The sequence below is a fragment of the Balaenoptera acutorostrata genome, chromosome 17 (genome assembly GCF_949987535.1).
Source record: "Balaenoptera acutorostrata chromosome 17, mBalAcu1.1, whole genome shotgun sequence".
In the NCBI taxonomy this organism is placed as follows: Eukaryota; Metazoa; Chordata; class Mammalia; order Artiodactyla; family Balaenopteridae; genus Balaenoptera; species Balaenoptera acutorostrata.
Genome location: NC_080080.1, coordinates 80122009 through 80146115, shown reverse-complemented (window position 1 = coordinate 80146115; position 24107 = coordinate 80122009). Strand labels below are relative to the sequence as shown.

At 44.7% G+C, this 24107-nt stretch overlaps 1 protein-coding gene across 1 annotated transcript; it reads left to right on the top strand.

Moving 5' to 3' along the window:
- The first annotated feature begins 11096 nt into the window (after positions 1-11096).
- NPBWR1 (neuropeptides B and W receptor 1) lies at positions 11097-12089 on the top strand. Its single transcript, XM_007168638.2, has one exon. It carries the CDS (start codon positions 11097-11099, stop codon positions 12087-12089), a length of 993 nt encoding a protein of 330 aa, XP_007168700.2.
- The last annotated feature ends 12018 nt before the right edge of the window (positions 12090-24107 follow it).

The window sequence follows — 24107 nt, the reverse complement described above, 5'->3', positions numbered from 1 at the left end:
GCCCCGGCCAGCAGCCCGTGAGGGACTGAGGCTTCCAGATTCAGAGACTGAGTCTTGCCCACAACCATGTTCCCTGGAGGTGGATCCTGTCCCAGAAGAGCCGTCACTTGAGCCAGCAGCTCTGACCCCTGATTGCAACCTTGCCCGACCACGAAGCAGGGGACCGGCTAAGCCGTTACTGGATTGTTGTTCTGAGCCTCTAAGTTTTGGAGGGTAATTTGTTAGATAGCAACACGTAACTAATACAGCCACAAACCCCATTTGAGAGATCTATCTACAGAGGTATGTGGATACCCCAAACTTCCTTGTCACTAGTCCTCCAATCCTGTCCTTTCTGTATCCCTTACCATCCATTCAGCCAATCCATTAGCTACTGCCCATGACTTGATGTAGATGAATATTTCCCAGCATCTGTCAGACCAGAGAAGGCAGACCAATTTTCTTTCAAATAACATAAAAGGTGACTGCGATGTCAGAGTTAGGATTAAATTTTGCTATAATTTGGCTGAAACCCTACCGTTTGTGCTGCAAATTATGAGATACAAACAAGGTCATTTCATCTTTAAGAGGCTGATCAGAACTCATTCTCTGCCACTGTAAAGATGGATGTGATTTTGATATCTTCATCAAGTAATTTGTTTTCTGAGATACACGGATTAATGTCACCAAGGGTTAATCTCTAAGAGGCTACTTTAGCTAGTCCCATATTTCTGGATGTTGGATAGGAGAAGGTCCCTCAAACCTTTATTGTCTCCTTAGGGCTCTGTCCTAATCTCCAGGAATTGTCTCTTGAAAACTTCACCAAGAGCCTCTTCATCACAAATTTAACAAGTTCAAAATAATCCGTTACCTTTGTCTCTCGCATGCCACTTCCTTCATCTTCTAGTTCTTTCTGGTCAAAAGTTTTATTTTTCTTTTTCCCTATCATTGGTAAATGGTGCACCATCCTCCTGGTCTTCTGGACTAGGAATGTCAAAATTCTCTCTCCTCAAGGAACACCACACACTTTCACGCCTCATTCTTTTGTTCGTGCTCTTTGACCAGGACTGTCTGTATCCACGTCTTATCCTCATTATATCCTTTGGAAACCAGCTACATTGCCACCTCCTCAGTGGAGCCTCCCCTGATTTCCCCTGGTCGGCAAGAACAATTCTTCTCATGGACTTCCACCAGACTTTGCCTCAGCACTACTTCGTCTTTATTTTGGTACTTAATTCTTCACTGCATTTTCTTAGGTGTGTTCTGTAGAATGCTTGTCTCTTGGAAGCATCCACATAAAGAAGTGTTCTCAGGTAACGAAAGTCTATAGAACTCTGCCTACTGCTGTTTGAATTGGAGTTCCTGATTTACGTTAGCACACTCAGGATTCCGAGAGGACCTGCAATAAGAAACTTATTAGGCCTTCACTGCCTTGTTCTACCATTTTTCACTTACGATCTACGACAAACTTGCAGAACTCTTTTGCCTTGTACAATAGCTGCTTTCTCGCTGTCTTATTTCTCCGTATTCTATACATCGTCTTATGCATTACGGTTCCTCAGTGATTGTTGTATATGCTGTGCATTCCTCCACACTCTGAGGCAGACAAATCTCAGACAACATTTTGGTGGTATTTTCTTCCAGCAAACTCTGCTAGAACTGGAACCAGGCCATCAGGAAGTAAAGGAAATAAATTATTCAGCTACAACCAGAGGGAGCTGACTGAGAAATTAGGACTGCCTGGGGCCACTATTACTGAGAGAAGAGAGGAAGATGAATAAATAACACCACAGGATTTTAAATGGAACAATTATAAACCCTTGGATGAAAGAAGACATAAAAACTTTAAGATTCACTATTCGAACTAAGCATTACAGCATTCGTTCTATTGGATAAAGTGCCGAAGAGTCAGCCAGGTCAGAGAAGCACCCAGACTCCTGTGGCTGGTGGATTCACACGCCAACCTGGGATCATGCCTAATTGGCCATGAGTTGTCAGGTAAGTGCCTTGTCCATGCAGGTACCATATTCCAAGACGTTAACTCTATTGTTATGTGAGTCTGTGTGCTACTGACCTGCCTTCCAATATGATTATGAGGAATCGTCCTCTTATTGACATATTGAATTCATGTGGTACATTTGTTACAATTGATGAACCAGTATCGATAAATCATTATTAAAGTCCATAGTTTACATTAGGGTTCACTCTTTGTCTGTTTTTCTCCCCGAGATTTGATTAATAAACTCGGTGACCACTTTGCTCTGATCATTGTTTCCTTTCGTGAATCTCTCAGCAGTATGACACACAGAAATCAGAAAGCGCTGTCACATGTTTAGTATAATCAAAAGCACTTCATTTTAAAACAGTAATAACCAAGCAGCTCTAAGAAGATTTATTCCAAAAAAATGAACACAGAAAAACGTTGCAACTTATTTTATTATGGGAAATATCTTCCAAAGAACATCTGTGTAAACAAACCAGCATTATGCATACACTTTTGCCCTCAGACTTGAGGCTGTCAGGATCTTCATCACCCATCACTCAGTCTTAATGATGCTCTTGGCACACAGGGTTCCAATACGAAGGCAAATTTTGACCAATTTGTGTTTATTATCTTATCTTCCTAAGCTATAAAAGCAAACCGATACCAAGAGTGGTATTTGAGAAGAAAAGCGTTTCCCTCCACCCTTTCTAGGTTGTTCTGGCTGGTCTAAGAATTAAATTGACATGAGACAGATGAACAGGAGAAAACCAGATTTAATTACGTATGTACAGGGGCCCCGTAATATGAGGCCGCAGATGTGGCGCCTGAGAGAAGGAGAAGGGGGTGCGGGGCGGGGGGACTTCAGCGGGGAGAAGGCAGTTCACACGGAGGTGGGAAAGTGAATGTTTGGTGACAGATGTTTGCTGGGCCCGCAGGGACAGTGGGACACACAGAGGACTCTGGTCTCTCGGCCCTATGCAGCTCCCCCCAGGCCCGACCCGTGTTCTTTGTAGATCTCCGGTGACAGTGCCCTTCCTGGACCAGGGCCTTTGTCTGAGTTCTTTAGGCAGTTAAGGGGCAGGTAAAAAGACAGACTTCCTATTGTATTACCTAGGATTTCCAGTACAATATTGAAAAAGAGTGGTGAGAGGGGACATCCTTGCTTTGTTCCCAATCTTAGGGGGAAAGCACGTAGCTTCTCATCATTAAATATGATGTTACCTGGAGGGGTTTTTTTTGGATAAATGTTCCTTATCAAGTTGATGTTCTCCACTATTCCTGCTGAGAGTTTTATCAGCATGAATGGGTGTTGGATTTGGTCAAATATTTTTGATGTTTCTATAGATAAGATATGTGATTTTTCTTCATTAGTCTGTTGATGTGATAGAGTACATTAACTGATTTTCAAATGTTGAACCAAGCTTGTATACCTGGGATAAATCTGACGTGGTCATGTTGTACAATACTTTTTATACATTGTTGGATTCAATTTGCTAATATTTTGTTGAGAATTTTCATCTATGTTTGTGAGACACATTGATCTGTTGTTTTCCTTCCTTATAATGTCTTTTCCTGGTTTTGGTATTAGGGTAATGCTAGTCTCACAGGATGAGTTCTGAAGCGTTTTCTTTGTTTCTATTTTCTGGAAGAGGTGGTAGAGAATTGGTATCACTTCTTTCTATTGTTTTTGTGTTTTCAGTTTCATTGATTTTGACTCTGACTTTTATTGTTTCTTTTGTTCTGCTTACTTTGGATTTAATATGTTCCTTTTTATTTTATTTTTTCTACTTTCCTACAGTGGAAGTTTAGATTATTGATTTTAGATCTTTTTTCTTTTCTAATATATGCATTCCATGCTATAAATTTCCCTCTCAGCACTGCTTTCGCTTCATACTACAAATTTTGATAAGCTGTAATTTCATTTAGCTTAAAATATTTTAAAATTTCTCTTGAGACTTCTTCTTTGCCCCATGTGTTATTTAAAAGTGTGTTGTTTAATCTCCAAATATTTTGGGATTTTCCAGCAATCTTTATTGATTTCTAGTATAATTCCATTCTGGTCCAAGAGAAAACTTTATACTGTTTCTGTTCTTTTAAATTAGTTAAGGTATGTCTTATGGCCCCAAATGTTTTCTACTTGGGGAATATACCATGAGCTTGGGAAGAATATGTATTCTCCTGTTACTGGAGGAAGTACTCTGTAAGTGCTGATTAGATCTAGGTGATGAATGGTGCTGTTCAGTTCAACTATGTCTTTACTGATTTTCTGCTTGTTGGTTCTTCTGTCAATTACTGACACAGGGGTGTTGAAGTCTCCAAGTTCAATAGTGGGTTAGCCTATTTTTCATTGTGGTTCTCTTTGTCTTTGCTTCATGTATTTTGACTCTACTGTTAAATGCTACACATCCAGGATGGGTCTGTCTCCTTGGAGCGCTGCCTCCTCCATCTTTATGTAATGCCATTTCTTATTCCTGACAATCTAGCTGGGTCTGAAATCTGCCACGCCTGAAATTACCACTGCTATTCCAGATTTCTTTTGGTATATCTTTCCCCATCCCTTTACTTAAATTTTTTTTTATTGTGGTAAAATATGTATTATATAAATATGACATTTTCTTTCTTTCTTTCTTTCTTTTTTGGCTGCGCTGTGCGGCTTGTGGGATCTTAGTTCCCCCACCAGGGATCGAAGCCACACCCTCGGCAGTGGAAACACAGAGCCCTAACCACTGGACCACCAGGGAATTCCCTAAATATGACATTTTAACCATTTTAAGTAACCAAGTCAGAGACATTAATTATATTCACAACATAGTGCAACCATCATCATTATCTATTTCAAAACCTTTTTTTTTTTTGGAGCCATGGTTTTTAATTTTTTCCAGTGTTATTGAGGTATAATTGACATATCACATTCTGTAACTTAAAGGTATGCAACATGTTGATTCATTACACATATATTGCAATATGATTACCGGCATAATGTTAGCTAACACCTCCATTATGTCATACAATTACTGTATCTTTTTTTGTATTGAGAGCACTGACATTTATTCTCTTAGCAACTTTTAAGTATATAGAACAGAATCTATGATCAGTTGATAACAATACTATCTATCCCCAGAACTTATTATCTTCTAACTGGAAGTTTGTACTTTTTAACCAACATCTCCCCATTTCCCCCTTTGCACAGCTCCTGGTAACCACCATTCTACTCTCTGCTTCTATGACTTCAGCTTTTTTAGATTCCCCTTATAAGTGAGAACACACAGTGTTTAATTTTCTCCATCTAATTTCACTTAGCCCAGTACACTCAAGGTCCATCATGTGTTCGCAAATCATGGGATTTTGGTCTTTCTCATGCTGAATAATACTTCATTATATATATATAATGTGTTCGTGCTTTAGGTGTCATATCCAAAAAAATCATTGCTAAGACCCATGTCAAGGAGCCTTTTCTTATGTTTTTTCCTAGGATTTTTACAGCTTCACATCTTACATTTAAGTGTTTAGTCCACTTTGAGTTAATTTTTGTTTGTAGTGTAAAATAGGGACCTAATTTTATTCTTTTACATGTGAATATTCAATTTTCTCAGCACCATTTATTGAAGAAACTATCTTTTTTCCACTGAGTGTCTGTGTTCCCTTATCCAATATTAGTTGACCATATATGTGTGAGAGCCCAAGCTCTCAATTCTGTTCTATTGGCCTATGTGTCTGTTTTTATGCCAGTACCATGCTGTTTTGATTATACAGCTTTGTAACATAGCTTGAAATCCAGAAGTATAGTACCTCCTGCTTTGCTCTTCTTTCCCAGGATTGCTTTGGCTATTTGAGGTCTTTTGTGATTCCATCTGAACTTTAGGATTGTTGTTTCCACTTGTGTAAAAAATGCCATTGGAATCTTGATAGAGATTGCATTGAATCTATTGATGGCTTTGGGTAGTATGGACATTTTAATAAAATTAATTCTTCTAGAATATGAACATGAGACATTCATTTATTTGTGTCTTCTTCAAATTCGTTCATCAAGGTCTTGTAGTTTTCAAGATCTTCAACCTCCTTGGTTAAAGTCTTTGTCTTTGAATTTCAACAGTTTTATTATAATGTGTCTTGAGGAAAGTCTCTTTGGATTAAAATAATGGGGTGGTCTATTAGCTTTGTGGACTGCAATGTCCAAATCTCTCCCCAGGTTTGGGAAGTTCTCTGCCATTCTTTCTGTAAATAACCTTTCTGCTCCCTTCATTCTCTTTTCTTCTGGAACTTCAATAATTCAGATACTGGTTTTTCTGATGGTGTCCCATAGATCATGTTGGCTTTCTTTACTCTCTTTCATTCTTATTTTTCTCCTCAGACTGGGTTATTTCAAAGTTCCTATCCTGTATCTCACTGATTCTTCTATTTAGTGTCCTCTATTCCATTTTTCATTCCATTCATGAATTTTTCAGCTCCAGAATTTCTGTTGATTTTTTATGGTTTTTATCTCTTTGTTAAATTTCAATCTTTTTGTTCACTTTTGATTGCATATTGTTTACTTGATTTCATTCGTCTTTCTCTGTTGTCTTGTAGGGCACTGAGTTTAGTTAAAACAGCTATTTTGAGTTCTTTATGAGGTAAATCACAGATCTCCATGTCTTTGGGTTCAGTTACTAGAAGATTATCATGATCTTTTTGTGACTTCATGTTTCTTTGATTTTTCATGTTCTTTGGAGTCTTGCGTTGTTGGATTCACATTTGAAGTGGCAGTCACCTCCTCCAGTTTTTACTAACTGGCCTTCAGGGCAGCAATTCCTTTCATCAGACCTGCTATAGATTCTGAGGCTTTCTCTGACCTTGAATGGATACACCTGCTTCTCATTTCTTGATCCCTCTTATGGCAGAAGTCTTAAGCTTCTGTGTCTTCTCTCAATCCTACCAAGCACCAGACAGGCTGCTGGTAGCCTCTGCTGTTTCCCTGAAGGTGGCACACAGCCCACGTTTGTGATTTCTCCTTCGCCTACAGACCCTGGCCTGCCTTCCGCCTGTGCCCCCACCTACCAGAGCTTTTGCTCAGCCCACTGTATACACAGGGAGCCCACTGCAGAGTGCTAGGAGCTGTGGGGCTGCCTGAGGGTCACTTGGGGAGTGGGGATCTGTGGGTGGTATTTCCCCTGCGTCTCGTGGGCAGGCTTCCTGACTGAGTCCAGAATGCAGTCAGCAGGGAATCTCGTATACCACTCTCTATCTGCTCCTTCCTCCATCGTGGCTCTCCCTCTTTAGCGTTCTGGATGCTGCCAGAGAGAAATGAGTCTCTCTGGCCGCATCCTGCACAGCTCAGGAAGCCAGGAGTTCACTCACTGGCTCTCCCTTTCCCTCATGGGAGAAATCACAGGCCATCTAGTTTAGCCCTCAGCTGTGCGGCCTTGGGTGTGGGGTGATGCCAGCAAAGGTAAGCTGTTCCTTTTACCCTCTAATGCGTCCAAGCTTGTACTTTTTTTTCCCTCCAATGCAGTGCTGGAGCTTCTCTGGAAACCTTGACTTCCGCAAGAGCTCTCTTGCCTGCAGGTGACCACCCACGTCAGTGTTCTGCAGAAGCTCCCAGGCAGCGGCCACGAGGGGCTGGAACCAGCTCACAGTGTCCCGTAGGTGCCACAGCTGGTGCCCCACTCTGTCTGCCTATCACCTGACGCACCAGTGGGTGAGAGTCCTTCTGGGTCCCGTGGTGTATGGTGCTTGGTTCCACAAATCCCACAGAGGCACTTCTGCTTATGGATGGATGCCAAATTTTTGTTGAAGGGGAGAACAAACTAAGAGTACCATTAGCTCTAAAAAGACCCAACAACAAAAAATTCTTAATCTTTTCAAGTATTTAGAGAGTACTTAAGTTTTACAAATTGTGATAACCTTATATGTCCTTTAAGTGTCTTTTGGCCTGCAAGTTCCTCTTCCTACATCTTTTACTTGCATCTAGTATAATTTATGACACATAGATGATGCCCAGTATATGACAGCTATATAAAACTGACTTTAGAAAAAATCAAGACCATTAATGAAAGGGTCATCCATAAAGCACATACAATTAATTCCAACTCCAAAATCTGTATTATAAACCGTCACCATCAACTCACTGATGGATGGACAGTAGTTCAGATCCCAAACGTATTCCATGATAATACTAAGAGAGACACAACTGGTGTAGCTGTAATAATATCAAGCAAAGGAGGCTACATACAAGAAGTAGTCGTAGCACAGTTAAAGAAGAATATTTTACAATAGTGAAAGAGTCCACTTCATGGAAAAATACGACAATCTTAAATCTGTGTGCATCGAATAAAACAGCATCAAATTATGTAGTAAAAATTGACAAAATCAGAAGCATAGAGAAATCCACAATCATTGATTGATATTTTTTAACACATCTATGTCAAAAATTGACAAAACAGGGCTTCCCTGGTGGCGCAGTGGTTGAGAATCTGCCTGCCAATGCAGGGGACACGGGTTCGAGCCCTGGTCTGGGAAGATCCCACATGCCGCAGAGCAACTGGGCCCATGAGCCACAGCTACCGAGCCTGCGCATCTGGAGCCTGTGCTCCGCAACAAGAGAGGCCGCGATAGTGAGAGGCCCGCGCACCGCGATGAAGAGTGGCCCCCGCTCGCCGCAACTGGGGAAAGCCCTCGCACAGAAACGAAGACCCAACACAGCCAAAAATAAAATTAGTTAATTAATTAATTAAAAAGATATGTACCACAATTTTTTAAAAAATTCACAAAACAATCAGATACAAAATACTGACAGAGAGAAGATTTAAACAACACAGTAATAAATTTGACTAGCTGATGTTTGTAGGGTGCAGTAGTCTACACCCAACAACTGCACCCAACAAATGCAGAACACACATTATTTTCAAGTAAACATAAAATAATTAGAGAACTATATATTGGGCAATGTTTCAACAAACGCCAATGAATTGAAATCATACTATTTGTACTGTGTCCACGTGCAATTAAGCTAGAAATCAATAATTAAAAAGCTAGAAAGTCTCCAAATGTTTGCCAATTAAGCAACTACATACATATATATGTATATACACATTCATACACACAGATATATGCATATGTATATACATGTGTGTATTATATATACATTATATATATTATATATGTATGTATTTTTCTTTTTTGTTTCACTTAACATCGTATGGTGTTTTCTCAAATATTTTTGCTCATGGACATTGACCCTCTTACATGTTCTTCACACAAAGCATGAAACTGCAGGGAAGCCAAAATTATCTAGAGTCTAGTAAAAGGAGAATTGAGTGGGTAAAGGAACGCATTTGTACCGTTGCCCCTTCCAGGCTTCTTCCACTGGCTCCTTCGGGTCTCTTTCTCGGTGTCTCAAGCCCTCTCCTTTTCCAAGGCTTCATAAAGGATCAAACGTGCACTTTACCTGGGCTTTTGCGTGCTCTCGTGAAAGGGAAATTTCTTGGAGGGAAGCAGGATAGAACCCCGTGCTTTCATTTGCTGGCTCTCCCAAAGGAAGGTGGAGGACGAAAACAGGAAGTGGAGAGAACCACTACTGAGCTCATTTCACTCGGGCCTCAGAGATGAGGTGCCCAAGGCGAGGTCCTCTTAAATGAGGAAGACTTGGAGGCCCCCGGAGCCCGCGCCGGGGCCCGGGCAGCACTGCTGCGACCGCGGGGCAGTTCTCTTCGGGGGAGAATCGGAAGCACTTTATCTTTATGTATATATTTATAAATATATATATATATTTTTTTTCCCCCAGAAAGCCTTAAGTATCTCAGACTGTCGACCATGACGTGTTCCTAACAACCTTATAACCTTGTGGAGACCAGAGTCAGAGAAAACGGGTGATTTGCATTTGAAGACTGCGTGCACGTTCCCTCGCTATAGCCTTGCAATATGAATGTAACTTAACATTTAAAATTACAGAAGCCCACTGGCGGTACGGTGTTAAAAAAACTGGAACGGGAGCCTTAACTGCCCTGCGCTCCGTTTCAAATAGACCCGGCAACGCCCTACCTTTGCTTTCCTTTCAGTTAGTTCTTAACAGGAGAGCTTTTCATGAATTCAGACGGAGTGAGGTCACACTACCGGAACGAAGAAAGTTATTCCTTAATTTTCGGGGGCGGGTGCTCTCGGTTCCCGGCGGCTCTGCTTGGGGCGGCGGGGCGCGCTGGGGGCGGGACGAGCCGAGGCGCGGGAGGCCGGCTCCGGGCGCGCGCACGGGGCGGGGCCGCGCGGCCCGCGGGCGCCGCTGCCTCCCCGCCCCTCCCCCACGGCTGCTGCCGCCCCCCCTCCCCCCACCCCGGAGCGCTTCGGGAGCCGCAGGCCCGTCCCCGGACCGGCCGGGGGAGGCAGCGGTTGCTGTTGGGCCCGCTCTTACCCGGGGCGCACGGAACCGCGGGGCCCCGAAGCTGACCGCTGCCGGGCTCGCTGGGGTGACCGGGGCCTCCGGGGGCCGGGCGGGGGCCAGAGCTGGGCCAGTGGGTTTGTAATTTCCCCCTAAGGGTAACGTTTGCTGGAGCCAGCGGGTCAGAATAAGAGTTCAACAGGTGGCAGAAAGTGGTTGTTTGAACAAAACCCTGCCCCCTCCAAGCTCTGGACCCTAAATCCCCGCCCTCAACTAGGAAGGTGTTGACCAGGAACCGAGATACCGAGATAGTTACAGGATTAGATGTTGTTCAAGTTGGAAGAGACTGAGAGTTGACTTGGTCTAATCTCTTCATTTCAGACATGGGGAATCTAAAGCCCAAGAAGGAGAGGTGATGGAGGTTGATTCCCATGGAAGATTAATAAAAGAATCTACCACCTCGGAGAAAAACAACAAAAAAAAGAAACAGGTGGCAGAGAGCGATCACGTGGGGCAGGTTGGGCGGCGAGCCGCCCCCTCGCCTCGGAACCGCCCTTCGGTGCTGCCTGTCGTCGACGAGCCTAACCGGCGCTCTCCGCTCCGCTCTGCGGCCCCGGCGTCCGCGGCGCCCGTGCGCTGAGAGGCCGGCGGGAGCGCGCCGCCCCGGGAAGGCCGGAGACGGGCTCGGAGCGCGGCCGCGAGCGCCCCGGCGCGGGTCGGGCCCCCGGGACCACGGAGCCCCGCAGGGAGGCGGCCGAGGGGACCGAGCCCCTGGCCCCGGCCAGGATGCACAACGCGTCGTCCTGGGGCCCTGAGCGCGCCAACACGTCGTGCCCCGCGCCCGCGCTCGGCTGCCCCAACGCGTCCGGCCCGCTGCCGCCGCTGCCGCCGCCTCTGGCCGTGGCCGTGCCCGTCGTGTACGCGGTGATCTGCGCCGTGGGGCTGGCGGGCAACTCGGCCGTGCTGTTCGTGCTGCTGCGGGCGCCCCGCATGAAGACCGTCACCAACCTGTTTATCCTCAACCTGGCCGTGGCCGACGAGCTCTTCACGCTCGTGCTGCCCATCAACATCGCCGACTTCCTGCTTCGGCGCTGGCCCTTCGGGGAGCTCATGTGCAAGCTCATCGTGGCCATCGACCAGTACAACACCTTCTCCAGCCTGTACTTCCTCACGGTCATGAGCGCCGACCGCTACCTGGTGGTGCTGGCCACGGCCGAGTCGCGCCGGGTGGCCGGCCGCACGTACGGCGCCGCGCGCGCCGTGAGCCTGGCCGTGTGGGGAGTCGTGACGCTGGTCGTGCTGCCCTTCGCCATCTTCGCCCGGCTGGACGACGAGCAGGGCCGGCGCCAGTGCGTGCTGGTCTTCCCGCAGCCCGAGGCCTTCTGGTGGCGCGCGAGCCGCCTCTACACGCTGGTGCTCGGCTTCGCCCTCCCCGTGTCCACCATCTGCGTCCTGTACACCACGCTGCTGTGCCGGCTGCGCGCCATACGCCTCGACAACCACGCCAGGGCCCTGGAGCGCGCCAAGAAGCGGGTGACCGTGCTGGTGGTGGCGATCCTGGCCGTGTGCCTCCTCTGCTGGACGCCCTACCACCTGAGCACCGTGGTGGCGCTCACCACCGACCTCCCGCAGACGCCGGTGGTCATCGCCGTCTCCTACTTCATCACCAGCCTGAGCTACGCCAACAGCTGCCTCAACCCCTTCCTCTACGCCTTCCTGGACGACAGCTTCCGAAGGAGCCTCCGCCAGCTGCTGCCGTGTCGCGCCGCCGCCGCCTGAGCCGGCGCGCCGGGAGCCGGCGGCCCGGCGCTCGGGGTGGTCCCTGAGCCGCAGCTTCGCCCCCCGCCCACCGGCTTCCTAGAGACGGAGGTTCTCGGGCCCCTCCCCAGGCCCCGCGGACTCGGACGCGCTTTGGCCGTGCTCGCCCTTTCAGTGTGCCAAGCCCTCCGAGTGGTGCGGAGGCGCGCAGGACATGGGCACCGGCCGAGGCGGCGGAGAGCGCACGCACCTCTCCCTAAGGCCCAAGGGCGCCGAGGCGACCCCCGAGCTTGGCACGGAGGGGAGGAAGGGGAGAAAAGGGGGCAGTACTGCAGGGACCCTCTTCCGGTCCCCCCCCTCCCGCCTCCCGCCCCAGCCGTCCGCAGCCCGGCTCTTCGTGGAGCCCTCGGCGCCGTCAGGGGAGAGGCCCTCGGATGCCGCGGGCGCCCCGGCGCCGGCTCCGCGCTCGCCTCCGCGCTCGGCTTCTCCGGTTTCCCTCAGCGACCTTTTGTGCTTTTGCTCAGGCTGCCCGGCGCGCGCCCCCACCTTGTCCGCGCGCTCTCGCCGCCGGGGAAGAGGGTCCGGCGCGCGCGGGCGCTCCCACGCCGCGGAGGTGCGAGGGGAGATGCTAAGGCCGCCCGGGCCTTTGACGGGGGAGACAGACAGCTCGGGTGGCGGATCAGGAGTGAGTGAGTGAGTGTGAGTGTGAGTGTGTGTGTGTGTGTGTGTGCGCGCGTCTAGCAGAGGCCGGGGCTTTGGATGCAGGAGGATGGAAATTGGCTGTGATGCCTACTCAGCAGTGATAAGAACGGTGACAGCCCCCTTCCTGTCCCAGCCTCTTCTTTCTTTGCCTTTCCGCTTTCCCACCCCCGCTGTCCCTGCGGGGACCCGGCCGCCGGGCTCGGGAAGGGCCTGGGGCCGGATCCGCGGCCGGGTTGCGGCGCCCCCTGGCGGAGCCAACTGCGGGCGCCGAGCATCCAAAAACAGCGCTGTGTGTGCAGGTGAGCGCACCTGCGAAACCGCTCTTTCCGTGGCTCGGTTACTCGTCATCGCTTCTCTCTCCAGAGGGCTCCACTCCCCCCGACACACACCAACGCCCCTCTGCCCCCGTTGACCTAGTACAGCTTGGAACAGTTCGTTGCAATTCTTAGTGTGCATATTGCTTTTGAAGACCGAGAACTTTATGTGTATCCTAATCTCACACGTTTCGGGGGAGTTAATGAGATGAGGAGATGCTAATCCATCCCTCCGTTCCCTTTCTCCTCGTATTCCTCCTCATCTTCGCCTCAGGGGACCCAGGGAGCTGAAATGACCGACGCCCTCATGATAACCTCTCCTGGTTCCCTTTCCACAGGGAACTGTGGATTATTTGTACTTTATTTCTTAGTCCCAGACGGCAACTGGGAGATGTCTGGTCTCACAAGGGAGACCAGACAGCACCCTATATTTTATCTCTACTTCTGGGAGACAAAAGTGGATTAAGAGAGAGGACTGACATTGGCTTTGCCCAGCCATCTGCAGTTTACACTTCAGACCTGAGGGCAGAGATTTAACCAGACTACAGTCATTAATGAGTGTTTTAAAAGACATTTTTTCCCCTTTGGGATGAATTCCAAACAGGAATGAAAATTTCTAAAAGTATGTGTTTCCCAGGGTCAGTGTTATGTATGATAAAAATTATGAGTGTTGCTGGCAGAATTTGTTTACTTAGTTTGATGGGCATTAACCACTTTCTCAATTACTTAGCTTCAAAATACTTCTAATAAAATAAATGAAAAGAAAAACTCTCCCTTGGGTTTTTCCCAAGGAAGAAGCTAACTCCCTTGCTGATTTTCATGAATAAGAATTGCTTCCTTAGCTCTCAGAGTGATTAGGAACAATGCGATAATTCATAGCTATCAGTTTAGAAAATGTAAATTTAGAAACCTACCTTGGGTGACAAATAATGGTAAAATTTTCAAAACATGGTTTTCCATCTCCAATGCATTTTGAATGACGTACATCATGGCATTTGAACAGTCCTCTGCTGGTGGGCTTCAGAGGCCTCTTGGAATTCATTTTAGTATCTTCAAATTTCTTGGAAACATTCTATTGATTTTCTTTATGACTCACGAAATTATTTTGTGAACCCTCAGTATATTTTCAAAATTAAAAATTTAAGCTTAGAGTAACTACCACATTCTCTAAGGTAGTGGACGGAGAGTAAAGTGGGTATTTGGCCGCAAACACAGACAAGGGTGATGATCTGGGTTTGAAACCTCATCTGCCTTCGTAAACTCAGCGGCTGTACTTTGACATCTTCTGGACACAGATCGGGGGAGAGCGGTGTGATCCACCTGTCCGCGGCATCATGCCTCCCACAGATCAGCCTGGCTGTCGTGGAATCTACCAAGGAGGCTGCTGGAAAAACACAGGACCGACATGGCTGCGTTGTCCACACAGCAAAGCGTAGATTGGCATCCTAGTGTGCGTGTGTGTGATTAAGTGGGACCCAGTACTTCAGTTTCCTCCTGGCTTTCTAAATTATTGGATAGACTGTTGTATCATTACTTCTAGGTTGTTGCCTTCTTATTAGCATGTAGCAACCCAGATTGTAAGTCTCAGACTTCCTTCTTATGACTTGGGTAGTAGGTAGAATAAATATGCCGATAGCCATGCCAAAGTAGAATTTACTTATATCATTGCATTGCAAAGCTTTTAACTCTGTGTTTGATTTTTGCAGTCTTCCTGTAAACTGTGTTGTTTGGTTATACCACTTCTGATATTTTAAATGTCCATTTGGTTTTACTTAACTTAGTACGGTTATGTAATATATGTGCTTAGGCGTTCTCTTGAGAAATGCAGAAACCCTGTGAGTCCGTTGCACAGAAGCTCTGTTTAAAATAAAAGCTGAAACATTCTGTGTGAAGAGTGAATATTCTATTTCCTGAGAACATGGGATCCATAATTCAGTCACCTTAGTATTTATGCATCATTAATTTTATTTTATTATAAATTTATTCATTTTATTTATTTATTTTTGGCTGCGTTGGGTCTTCGTTGCTGCATGGGCTTTCTCTAGTTGTGGCGAGCGGGGGCTACTCTTCGTTGCGGTGCGCGGGTTTCTCATTGCGGTGGCTTCTCTTGTCGCAAAGCACGGGCTCTAAGTGCACAGGCCTCAGTAGTTGTGGCACGCAGGCTCAGTAGTTGTGGCTCGCAGGCTCTAGAGCGCAGGCTCAGTAGTTGTGGCACATGGGCTTAGTTGCTCCACGGCATGTGGAATCTTCCCGGACCAGGGCTCGAACCCGTGTCCTCTGCATTGGCAGGTGAATTCTTAACCACTGCACCACCAGGGACGTCCCAATGCATCATTAGTTTTAAAAATACTGCCTTCAGGGAAAACTTATCTAACAGATAAGCAATGCATAAATAGAAGTACTTGATAGGATAAGGTTAAGAATGAAATCCCCCCCCCCTTATTTTGGTTGATTGTGAAAATGATGTCAAACTGCTAATTAGCACAAAAACCCTAGTACATACGCTGGACGGAAAAAGGATAATAAGCTTTTTATCGTATTCATTTCTTGAAAATGTGAGCAGCCTGTGTGGAGAGTGAGAAGGGAAGAGAAATTGCTTAAGTTGTCAGCACACACATTACTATTTCAGCTAACAGAATGCACAGACGTGGCACACACGTGTGCAAGGTAGAGAATCTCACCAAAAAGACCCTCGACTTCCAGAAAACTCTCCTTTCCTCAGCAACATGCTGGGAAAACAACAGCAAACACTGTTCCTCCTAGATGGCCATGATCTCCGCTTATCCAACTAAGGAAGACATCAAAGAATGCTTCCCTTAATGCTCTTTTGCTAGGATGGCTTCGGGTCTGGCACTTTGGTTCCCATTTTATATACAAAGTGAGATACAGGAAGTGGGTCGTTTTGGCGAGGACACAAAGACCAATCAAGACCAATCAGAGCCCATCTGGTTCCTATTCTAGGAATTGTCTCATCCCATTCCAGCAGAGATGAAATTGGTTGCAATGTATAATTAGAAATTATTAGACCATAGAAAACATGGATCAAGCAAGATATACCTACTAGTATTCCACCATGTAGTACAAAGGGAAGACAAGGTTTCATAATAAAACTTCAATCCTAACTCAGAGTCTTTAAAGTGTATGGTGTTGTTAAAGTTTATATGAGAATAAAATTTCCCTGACCAGAGCTGGCTGCACGTAGTGTTCAACTGCAAATGCACCAGGTACGTTGTAATCCGCCTGCTTCGTGCATAAGGACCTGTGGCCCAGATGCGTTATTTAAGTAGAACAGAATGTTAATGGTGCTTCTGTTTATACAGAACAGAGTTTTGCATTGGATGATACTGTCCTTAAAATTAGGGCAAGGTACATTTATTTGTACCATATCTCACAAGGTTACACAAAGACATCATATCACATCAATTAAATGAAAAAAAAAAAAAAAAGATGGGGAAAGGGAGGGAAAGTGAAAATGGCATGTCTGAGAAACGTCAGAGTGGGTGAGCTGCATGTCTCCCACCAGCCAGAACAGGATTTCTCTCTTGGGAAATCCCTCCTGGCAGGGACAGAGGTTGCCAGGTTTACACCTCAATGGTATAATTCGTTGCTCTTAGACATTATGATTATGAGATTTGGGGGGAGGGGCGCTGTTGGCACTTCTGGATGCTAGTTGTGTTCAAAGGGTCTCTTTGCTCATTCTGTTTTCAGACTTCACTCCACCTCCCTATTTTTGTTCCCACACTTGATTCCTGTCTTCTCCTGCCTGGTTCCCTGGGTCCAGCACACACCTGGGTCCAGTTTCTCCAGAGCAAGGACTTCTGCCCCCCACGGGGTGGGGAGGGGAGTCACCCGGCTGCGGGGGTCAGATGCGGCATCCCAGCTTTCCTTACACGCTTCCAGCCCCTGTGTGGGACCCTGCAGCCGCCCCGACTCCCAGGGGCTTGGGGCCTCCCGGGGACTTTGGAGGCAGATCAGCTGGGACGGAACCTGCGTCGCCCCCGTTGGCGCTTCTCCCGTCTGCTGCCCGGAGCTGCTCTTTCCTGTCCGTTCCAACCTGCTGACGTCTCGTCTCTGCCGCCCTGGATCCAGCTCTCTTTGTGCATTTAAAAATTACTCCGCTACTGTCGTTAGCAGGGGCTTAAGAGAAAATAACAAGAATATGTATGAACGCCATCATCTTAAACTGCACTCTATGTGTGTATACATATGTGTCCTATGGGTATGTATATACACACACGTGTGTGTGTGTGTGTGTGTATAACAGGTTGATGAAATTTTAGTAAACCTGCTTATTGAGAGGAACTCAGTAAGAAGTCAGTTCCTTGGAAGAAGCTTAGTGTATAAAGGTAGCTATGTCATCCAAATGTCATAGAACGTCTGGAATGAAAAGCAATCGAAAATCTTAGGTTTCTCTGACAACAAGCATTCTGGTATCTGGAGATACCTACATGCAGTCTGTCGAGAAAGCATAACCCACTTGAAGCAGAGCTGAATCTCTGTGTAGTTCAGCACCACCCACGTGCCCAGCACAGCTGACATGGCAGGATTATTCAGATACTGCCGGGCTGCCTTTGAGACCCATGAAATCAGGTTCCCTGAGGGGCTCCTGGCAACAGCATGCCCCTCGGCTGACATGTCCCCGTGGAGAACCAATGCTTGTCTTATGTCACTGGGATATGTGACCTTATTGAGGTGAAAGCTGACATACCAGACAAGATTTTATTTTCTCACCTATCATTACATAAATAACTGATTTGGGCCTGCTTTTAATTGATCTCATTCAGAAGCTTTCACTTTTTCTTGCCAGATCATCGTTTAAGTTATATTTTACAATAGTAAACTAGAATCATTTGAGTAACTAATAATAGTTTTAAAATATCAAAGTATGGATTATTTAGGCTTCCCAGGGCAGAGACATCTCTTGACAGTAGAGCTTTAAAAAAAAATCATATAAGAATTATTTCTTTGGCCTGCTGGCATACTTCAAAGTGCTTCCCCCCACCCCACCCCCCCCGCCATTAGTATATTGAAATATAACATTCTTCAAAATAAACATTCTCTTTGTGAATAATAGTTTATGAATTTTATTTGTTATCCTCAGTGGGAGGAGCCGCATTGATCAAATAAACCTACTTGTTTAAAGCATTTGTAAAGAGAGGACTTGCCTGTCCCCTTAAGGATGATTTATGCAGAACATCAGGCTTTGCAGTGGCAGCTGTACTAGCTTTTTTTTTTTTTAATCACAAAACTTCAAGCAAAAAATATTTATTTATTTATTTTTTTTACTTGCTGGGTTCCTATCTTCCTATAGGTCTCCTAATTATAATTTTTAATGACATCATATTCTATAGAGAGTGAAAATATAATAGTCTTTGCCATTCCTCTCTTGCTGTTCCTTTACTATTCTTATTTTAAATAATTTTTTATTACTATATGGCATTTTCGTGTTTGTGTATGTTTTATCTTCTTTTTTCATTTCCTTAGGGTGTGGCTAGGAGTGGATTTACTTTCTGACCTCACATCCAAGCCTCTAAGCCCCTCACCTTCCCTCCTCCGTCCCATCCCGTGAAGCAGCGCGTCCCAGGAAAACATCAGCTGCACCCATGTGCTGCTGGTCCCTTCCTTCCACCTTCTCAAAGGCTGTTCCCTTCACTCCTGAATTCGCTGCATTCACCTTCTACTTACAGTGTTTATGGCATTCAATCATTCCGCAACGATGAAAAAAAGAGCTGCCATAAACTCTTCTTTGCAGAGAATGACAGCTAATAAATGCAGAAGAAATGACAGAATTAGAAAAAAAAAATCACCATTTTGCAGTTAGAATATGAACCACTTTGTAATAATTGACTCAAGGCAAGGTTTATCAGTAGATAACAAAATTATCAGGTGGAAGATTTATTGGGAACAAGGATATTTGTGTGATGCCAAAATATCACTCCCAAGATGACTTGCTAATTTCAAGGATAGAAGATATACATGTATAAAGGAGGAATCTGGTGGTATTATCAAGGAATCAAATTTAGCATGACTAATGACAGGACAACCTGACATTAAGTGCTGTGTGATACTGTGCACTGTAGCTTATACATACATGTACGCATATACACATACTGTGCACTCTAACATATACATACATGTGTGCATACACATATACTGTGCACTCGAACATATATACATGTATGCATACGCACATACTGTACACAGCATCACTGTGGCATGTTTAACTGTAATTTAATCACACATTTGACTAACTTCTGGTTAAGAGAGAAAAACCAAGAAAGGACCTGAGAAAATATTTGAAGAGATTATAGTTGAAAACTTCCCTAACATGGGAAAGAAAATAGCCACCCAAGTTCAGGAAGCACAGAGAGTCCCAGGCAGGATAAACCCAAGGAGAAACACGCCAAGACACATAGTAATCAAACTGACAAAAATTAAAGACAAAGAAAAATTATTGAAAGCAACAAGGGAAAAACGACAAATAACATACAAGGGAACTCCCATAAGGTTAACAGCTGATTTCACAGCAGAAACTCTACAAGCCAGAAGGGAGTGGCACGATATACTTAAAGTGATGAAAAGGAAGAACCTACAACCAAGATTACTCTACCCGGCAAGGATCTCATTCAGATTCAATGGAGAAATCCAAAGCTTTATAGACAAGCAAAAGCTAAGAGAATTCAACACTACCAAACCAGCTCTGCAACAAATGCTAAAAAACTTCTCTAAGTGGGAAACACAAGAGAAGAAAAGGACCTACAAAAATAAACCCATAACAACTCAGAAAATGGTAATAGGGACATACATATCGATAATTACCTTAAATGTGAATGGACTAAATGCTCCAACCAAAAGACACGGGCTCGCTGAATGGATACAAAAACAAGACCCATATATATGTTGTCTACAAGAGACAATGATCAGATTTCCTGTCCAGGAAACATTTCCTCTGATCTTCAGACTTGTTTGTCTAACTGCTCCTCACCGTCTGTACTCAGATGTCTCAAAGCAGCCTTATGTGAACAAGCCCCAGGAGAACATTTGTGCTTCACCCAAACCTCTGCCCCTCCCCCCCAATCGACACCTCGCCCCTTCTGGAGGTTTGTTCTCAGTTTCTTTCCCTTTTCCTGCATCTGTGTCCAGTTTATCAGCTTTGGTTCTGCCTTTAAAGTAGATCTTGAATAAGGACTCAGGGCTCTGTGCTTGCCGCCTGTCTCTCTCCCTCTCCTTTTCCCTCTTCCTCTCTCCCTCCCACTCTCTCCCCCTCCTCCCTGAAGTCACCCTAGCACAAGCCACTACCCTTTCCTGAAACACCCTGTAACCAATGTCCTGACTTCACTCTGACTTCTCTCTGATTCACTTTCCATCCACGTAGCAGCAAGACTGATTCTATTAAAATGTAAATTGTTCCGTTCGCTGCCCTGAATATGTCTCTTACGTAGATTTTCATCACAGTTTGGATGAAATCCAGATTCCTTGCTGTGTTCCGGGGGACCGCATGGTCCCACTGTGCTCACCCAGCCCTGCAGCACTGCCCTCACCCCCCAGCCCTGCAGCGCTGCCCGCACCCCCCAGCCCTTCTCTGTGCGGGGCCTTTGCACCTGCTTTTTGCTCGCCAGCGATGTCAGCCACCTCTCACCTGGCCAATTCTTTCTCGTCCTCAGACTTTGTCCCCTCAGAAGATCTTGCCCTACTACTTACTGCTCTTCTCTATTTCGACTCCCTGTTTGTTTCTGTTACAGTTCCTAGGTATTTTATTTCTTTATTTCCCTGACTTTTGTCTGCCATCCCCACTGGAATGAGAGCACCCTGAGGGCAGGCTTGTGCTTCCCAGTTACCTGAGTCTGTGATACACGTAAAACGGAATCTGTCACATAATGGGGTTAAATTAAACAAACGAGGCCATGAGACTGGGATGGCTCTGGTACCTTAGCGTCCTAAGGAAGCAAACCCAAACCTAAGCCTGTAAATGCCTCAAGGTTTTGAAATCAAACCCTAAGGACAAACAATCACAGCTAACCTTTCCCAATAAGGTAACCTCTTATACAACCAAACAAGTAACTTCCTTGCTTTGTTTCCGTGTCTTTTCTATAAAAGTCTTTACCCAGCTCCTGTGGGTGGGAGTATCCTAACCACTTCTGGTTTGGTGCTGCCTGATTCTAGTGGATTTTTTCTCAACTAAACTCTTAAATTTGTTAATATGCCTCAGTTTATCCTTAACAGCAGGTACGCAATGCATGTTTTTGAATGGAGGGATAAATGACTGAGTGTATTTAAATCCAGGCAGTTAGGGTTCGGGGAGCTTCACTGCATCTTTTATCATTCATATCAATTTTCATATCAATCGTTTAGAGTTTTGGTAAATTTTCTTTGAAATTTTGAGTCCTGAAGACAATTTAAATTCAGAGTAGATGAAAGTCTATTTTTGAGAAAAGCCACCAGAGGGAGCACTGAGATAATTTTTGTAAGAAAAAAATAAGAATTATTCAAGTCCATTGGATCTTTTATATAAGAAATTTCACCAGGTTTATTTCAGAACAGAAAATTTTCTTATGACTATGTAACTATGTCTGATACAGTAAATCCAAAATTACAAAGTTCAACCCCCCAAATTAAAAATGTTGATAGTCATAGAGTTATTCTTAGATGTCCACAATTAAGATAACTCTGGCTTGAAAAATTCAAGTAATTATGTTAATCCTCTGTATTTTTTGGAGTTTGAGAATATGTTTGGATACAATTACTAGGGAATTTAAATTTTAATTCTGTACTTATGTCTACAGGATTTAAACATCAGGATTTTTATTTAACAATAGCTATACTTGGATGTTATTTTTATGTTATCTCAAACATTTGGAGTTTTCCAAATACAATAAATTTAAACATAACCTTCTTAGTTCTGCTATGTGAATGTTGATAAACCTGGTAATTAACCATAAGATAGATTAGCCTATTAGAAATTAATAAGTGATAACTAAGTGTGTAACATTTGTCTCCATATAACTCCTTTTATGGCTGGCCATTTTTCTGATAAGTCTGGAGTCTGCAGTTCAGAGTCGATGCAATGGTTCCATGATGCTGTGAATGTCCCGGGGTCCTTTAAACCCTTCCCTGCACCATTCCTAGCGTATGCTGTTGTCTTACTACTTCATCGTCACAAGATGGCTGCCCCAACGCCATCCTCTTTTCTTTCTTCCTTTCAGGAAGAAAGAAAAGAGAAAGAGGAAGAGGTCACACCTGTACTGAGAAAGCAACAATTTCCCTGGAGATCCCCGAAGGATCTGCACTTACGTACACATCACTGACATTACATATGGTTCACTCTTGGTGGTGTGCATTTTATGGGTTCGGACAGATGTGCAATGACATGTATCCACCACTGTAGAATCCTACTGAATAGCTTCATCCCCACCCCTGCCACGTTCCCCGTGCTCCACCGGTTCATTCCCTCTTCCCCCAACACTGATCTTTCTACTGTCTCCATAGTTTTGCCTTTTTAGAATGTCATATAGGTAAAATCACACAGTGTGTCACCTTTTTATACCGGCTTCTTTCAGTTAGTAATGTGCATTTAAGTTTCCTCCATGGCCGTGCCACATGGCTTGTGGGATCTTAATTCCCTGACCAGAGATTGAACCCTGGTTCCAACAGTGAAACTGCCGGGTTCTAAACACTGGACCACCACGATTTCCCCCGAAAGCCGATTTCTTTTCGTGCTGAATGATATTCCAGTGCCTAGATGTACCATAGTTTGTTAATCCATTCACCTGCTGAAGGACATCTTGGTTGCTTCCAGGTTTTAGCAATTATGAATAAAACTGCTGTAAATGGGGCTTCCCTGGTGGCGCAGTGGTTGAGAGCCTGCCTGCCAATGCAGGGGACACGGGTTCGAGCCCTGGTCTGGGAAGATCCCACATGCCGCGGAGCAGCTAGGCCCGTGAGCCACAACTACTGAGCCTGCGCGTCTGGAGCCTGTGCTCCGCAACAAGAGAGGCCGCGACAGTGAGAGGCACGCGCACCGCGATGAAGAGTGGCCCCCGCTCGCCACAACTGGAGAAAGTCCTCGCACAGAAACGAAGACCCAACACAGCCATAAATATAAAAATAAATAAATTTTAAAAAAAAACTGCTATAAATATCTGTGCGCAGGTTTTTGTGTGAGTAAAGGTTTTCAACTCATTTGGGTAAATACTAGGAACGTGAGAAAAATCTAAATGAGAAATTCTTCCCCAGTTAAGCAAAGAACTGAAATTTATTTTATTTGAAATTGCTATGCATTCATGTAAAGGGAATGACAGAAACATGGAGTGTGAATATTAAGAAAACTCTTTAAGAAGAAAAGTAAAAAGTAATGGAAACACTCTTTCATAAAAGTAAAACCCCTCTGTAATACTTCAACATTATTTTTTGTTTATTTAGGTTTCATAAAACCTTTATTTGTGAGACTATGAATTTTATGGAAAGGGCATATTTATTCAGTAATAGCAAAGATAAATGGCTTTTAAAAAAGATTATATGCCTTAAATATTATTAAATTTCATATCTTCAGCAGAAGCTTCCTGGATTTCGTTCTCTATGAAAACTTTGTAAATGTTCACTAGACGGCACAAAGAGGCTAGCAATACAGAGAGACCAGTAGAAATGCAGAGACCAGTACTTTAACAGATGCTGGGAAGGCTTAAGTGTTATCATGAAGGTTCCTGGAAAAGAATCTCAAGGAAAACTGAATTGAAAGTATTAGGATCTAGAAAGATTAGAAAATCTTGCTAGGTGTGCACCTTAGATGCACATTTGGGCTGAATGTGATTTCTGAACTGATATCTCTCTCCTTTTAAAAATCTAAGATATACTGATCCATATTATGAAATTTAAGATGATATCAGTATATAAACAGAATGTCTAATAATCAATTTCCAAATCTTGTTAGGGGTTAAAATTCAAAGTATTACAATGATCAATTTTTATTTGAAAAATAAAAAGGTTTTATATTATAACATGAAAATAATGGTCCTTCACAAGACCG

Excerpts from the sequence above, each read along its gene's own strand:
- NPBWR1 (XM_007168638.2), top strand. The coding sequence starts at position 11,097 with ATGCACAACGCGTCGTCCTGGGGCCCTGAGCGCGCCAACACGTCGTGC.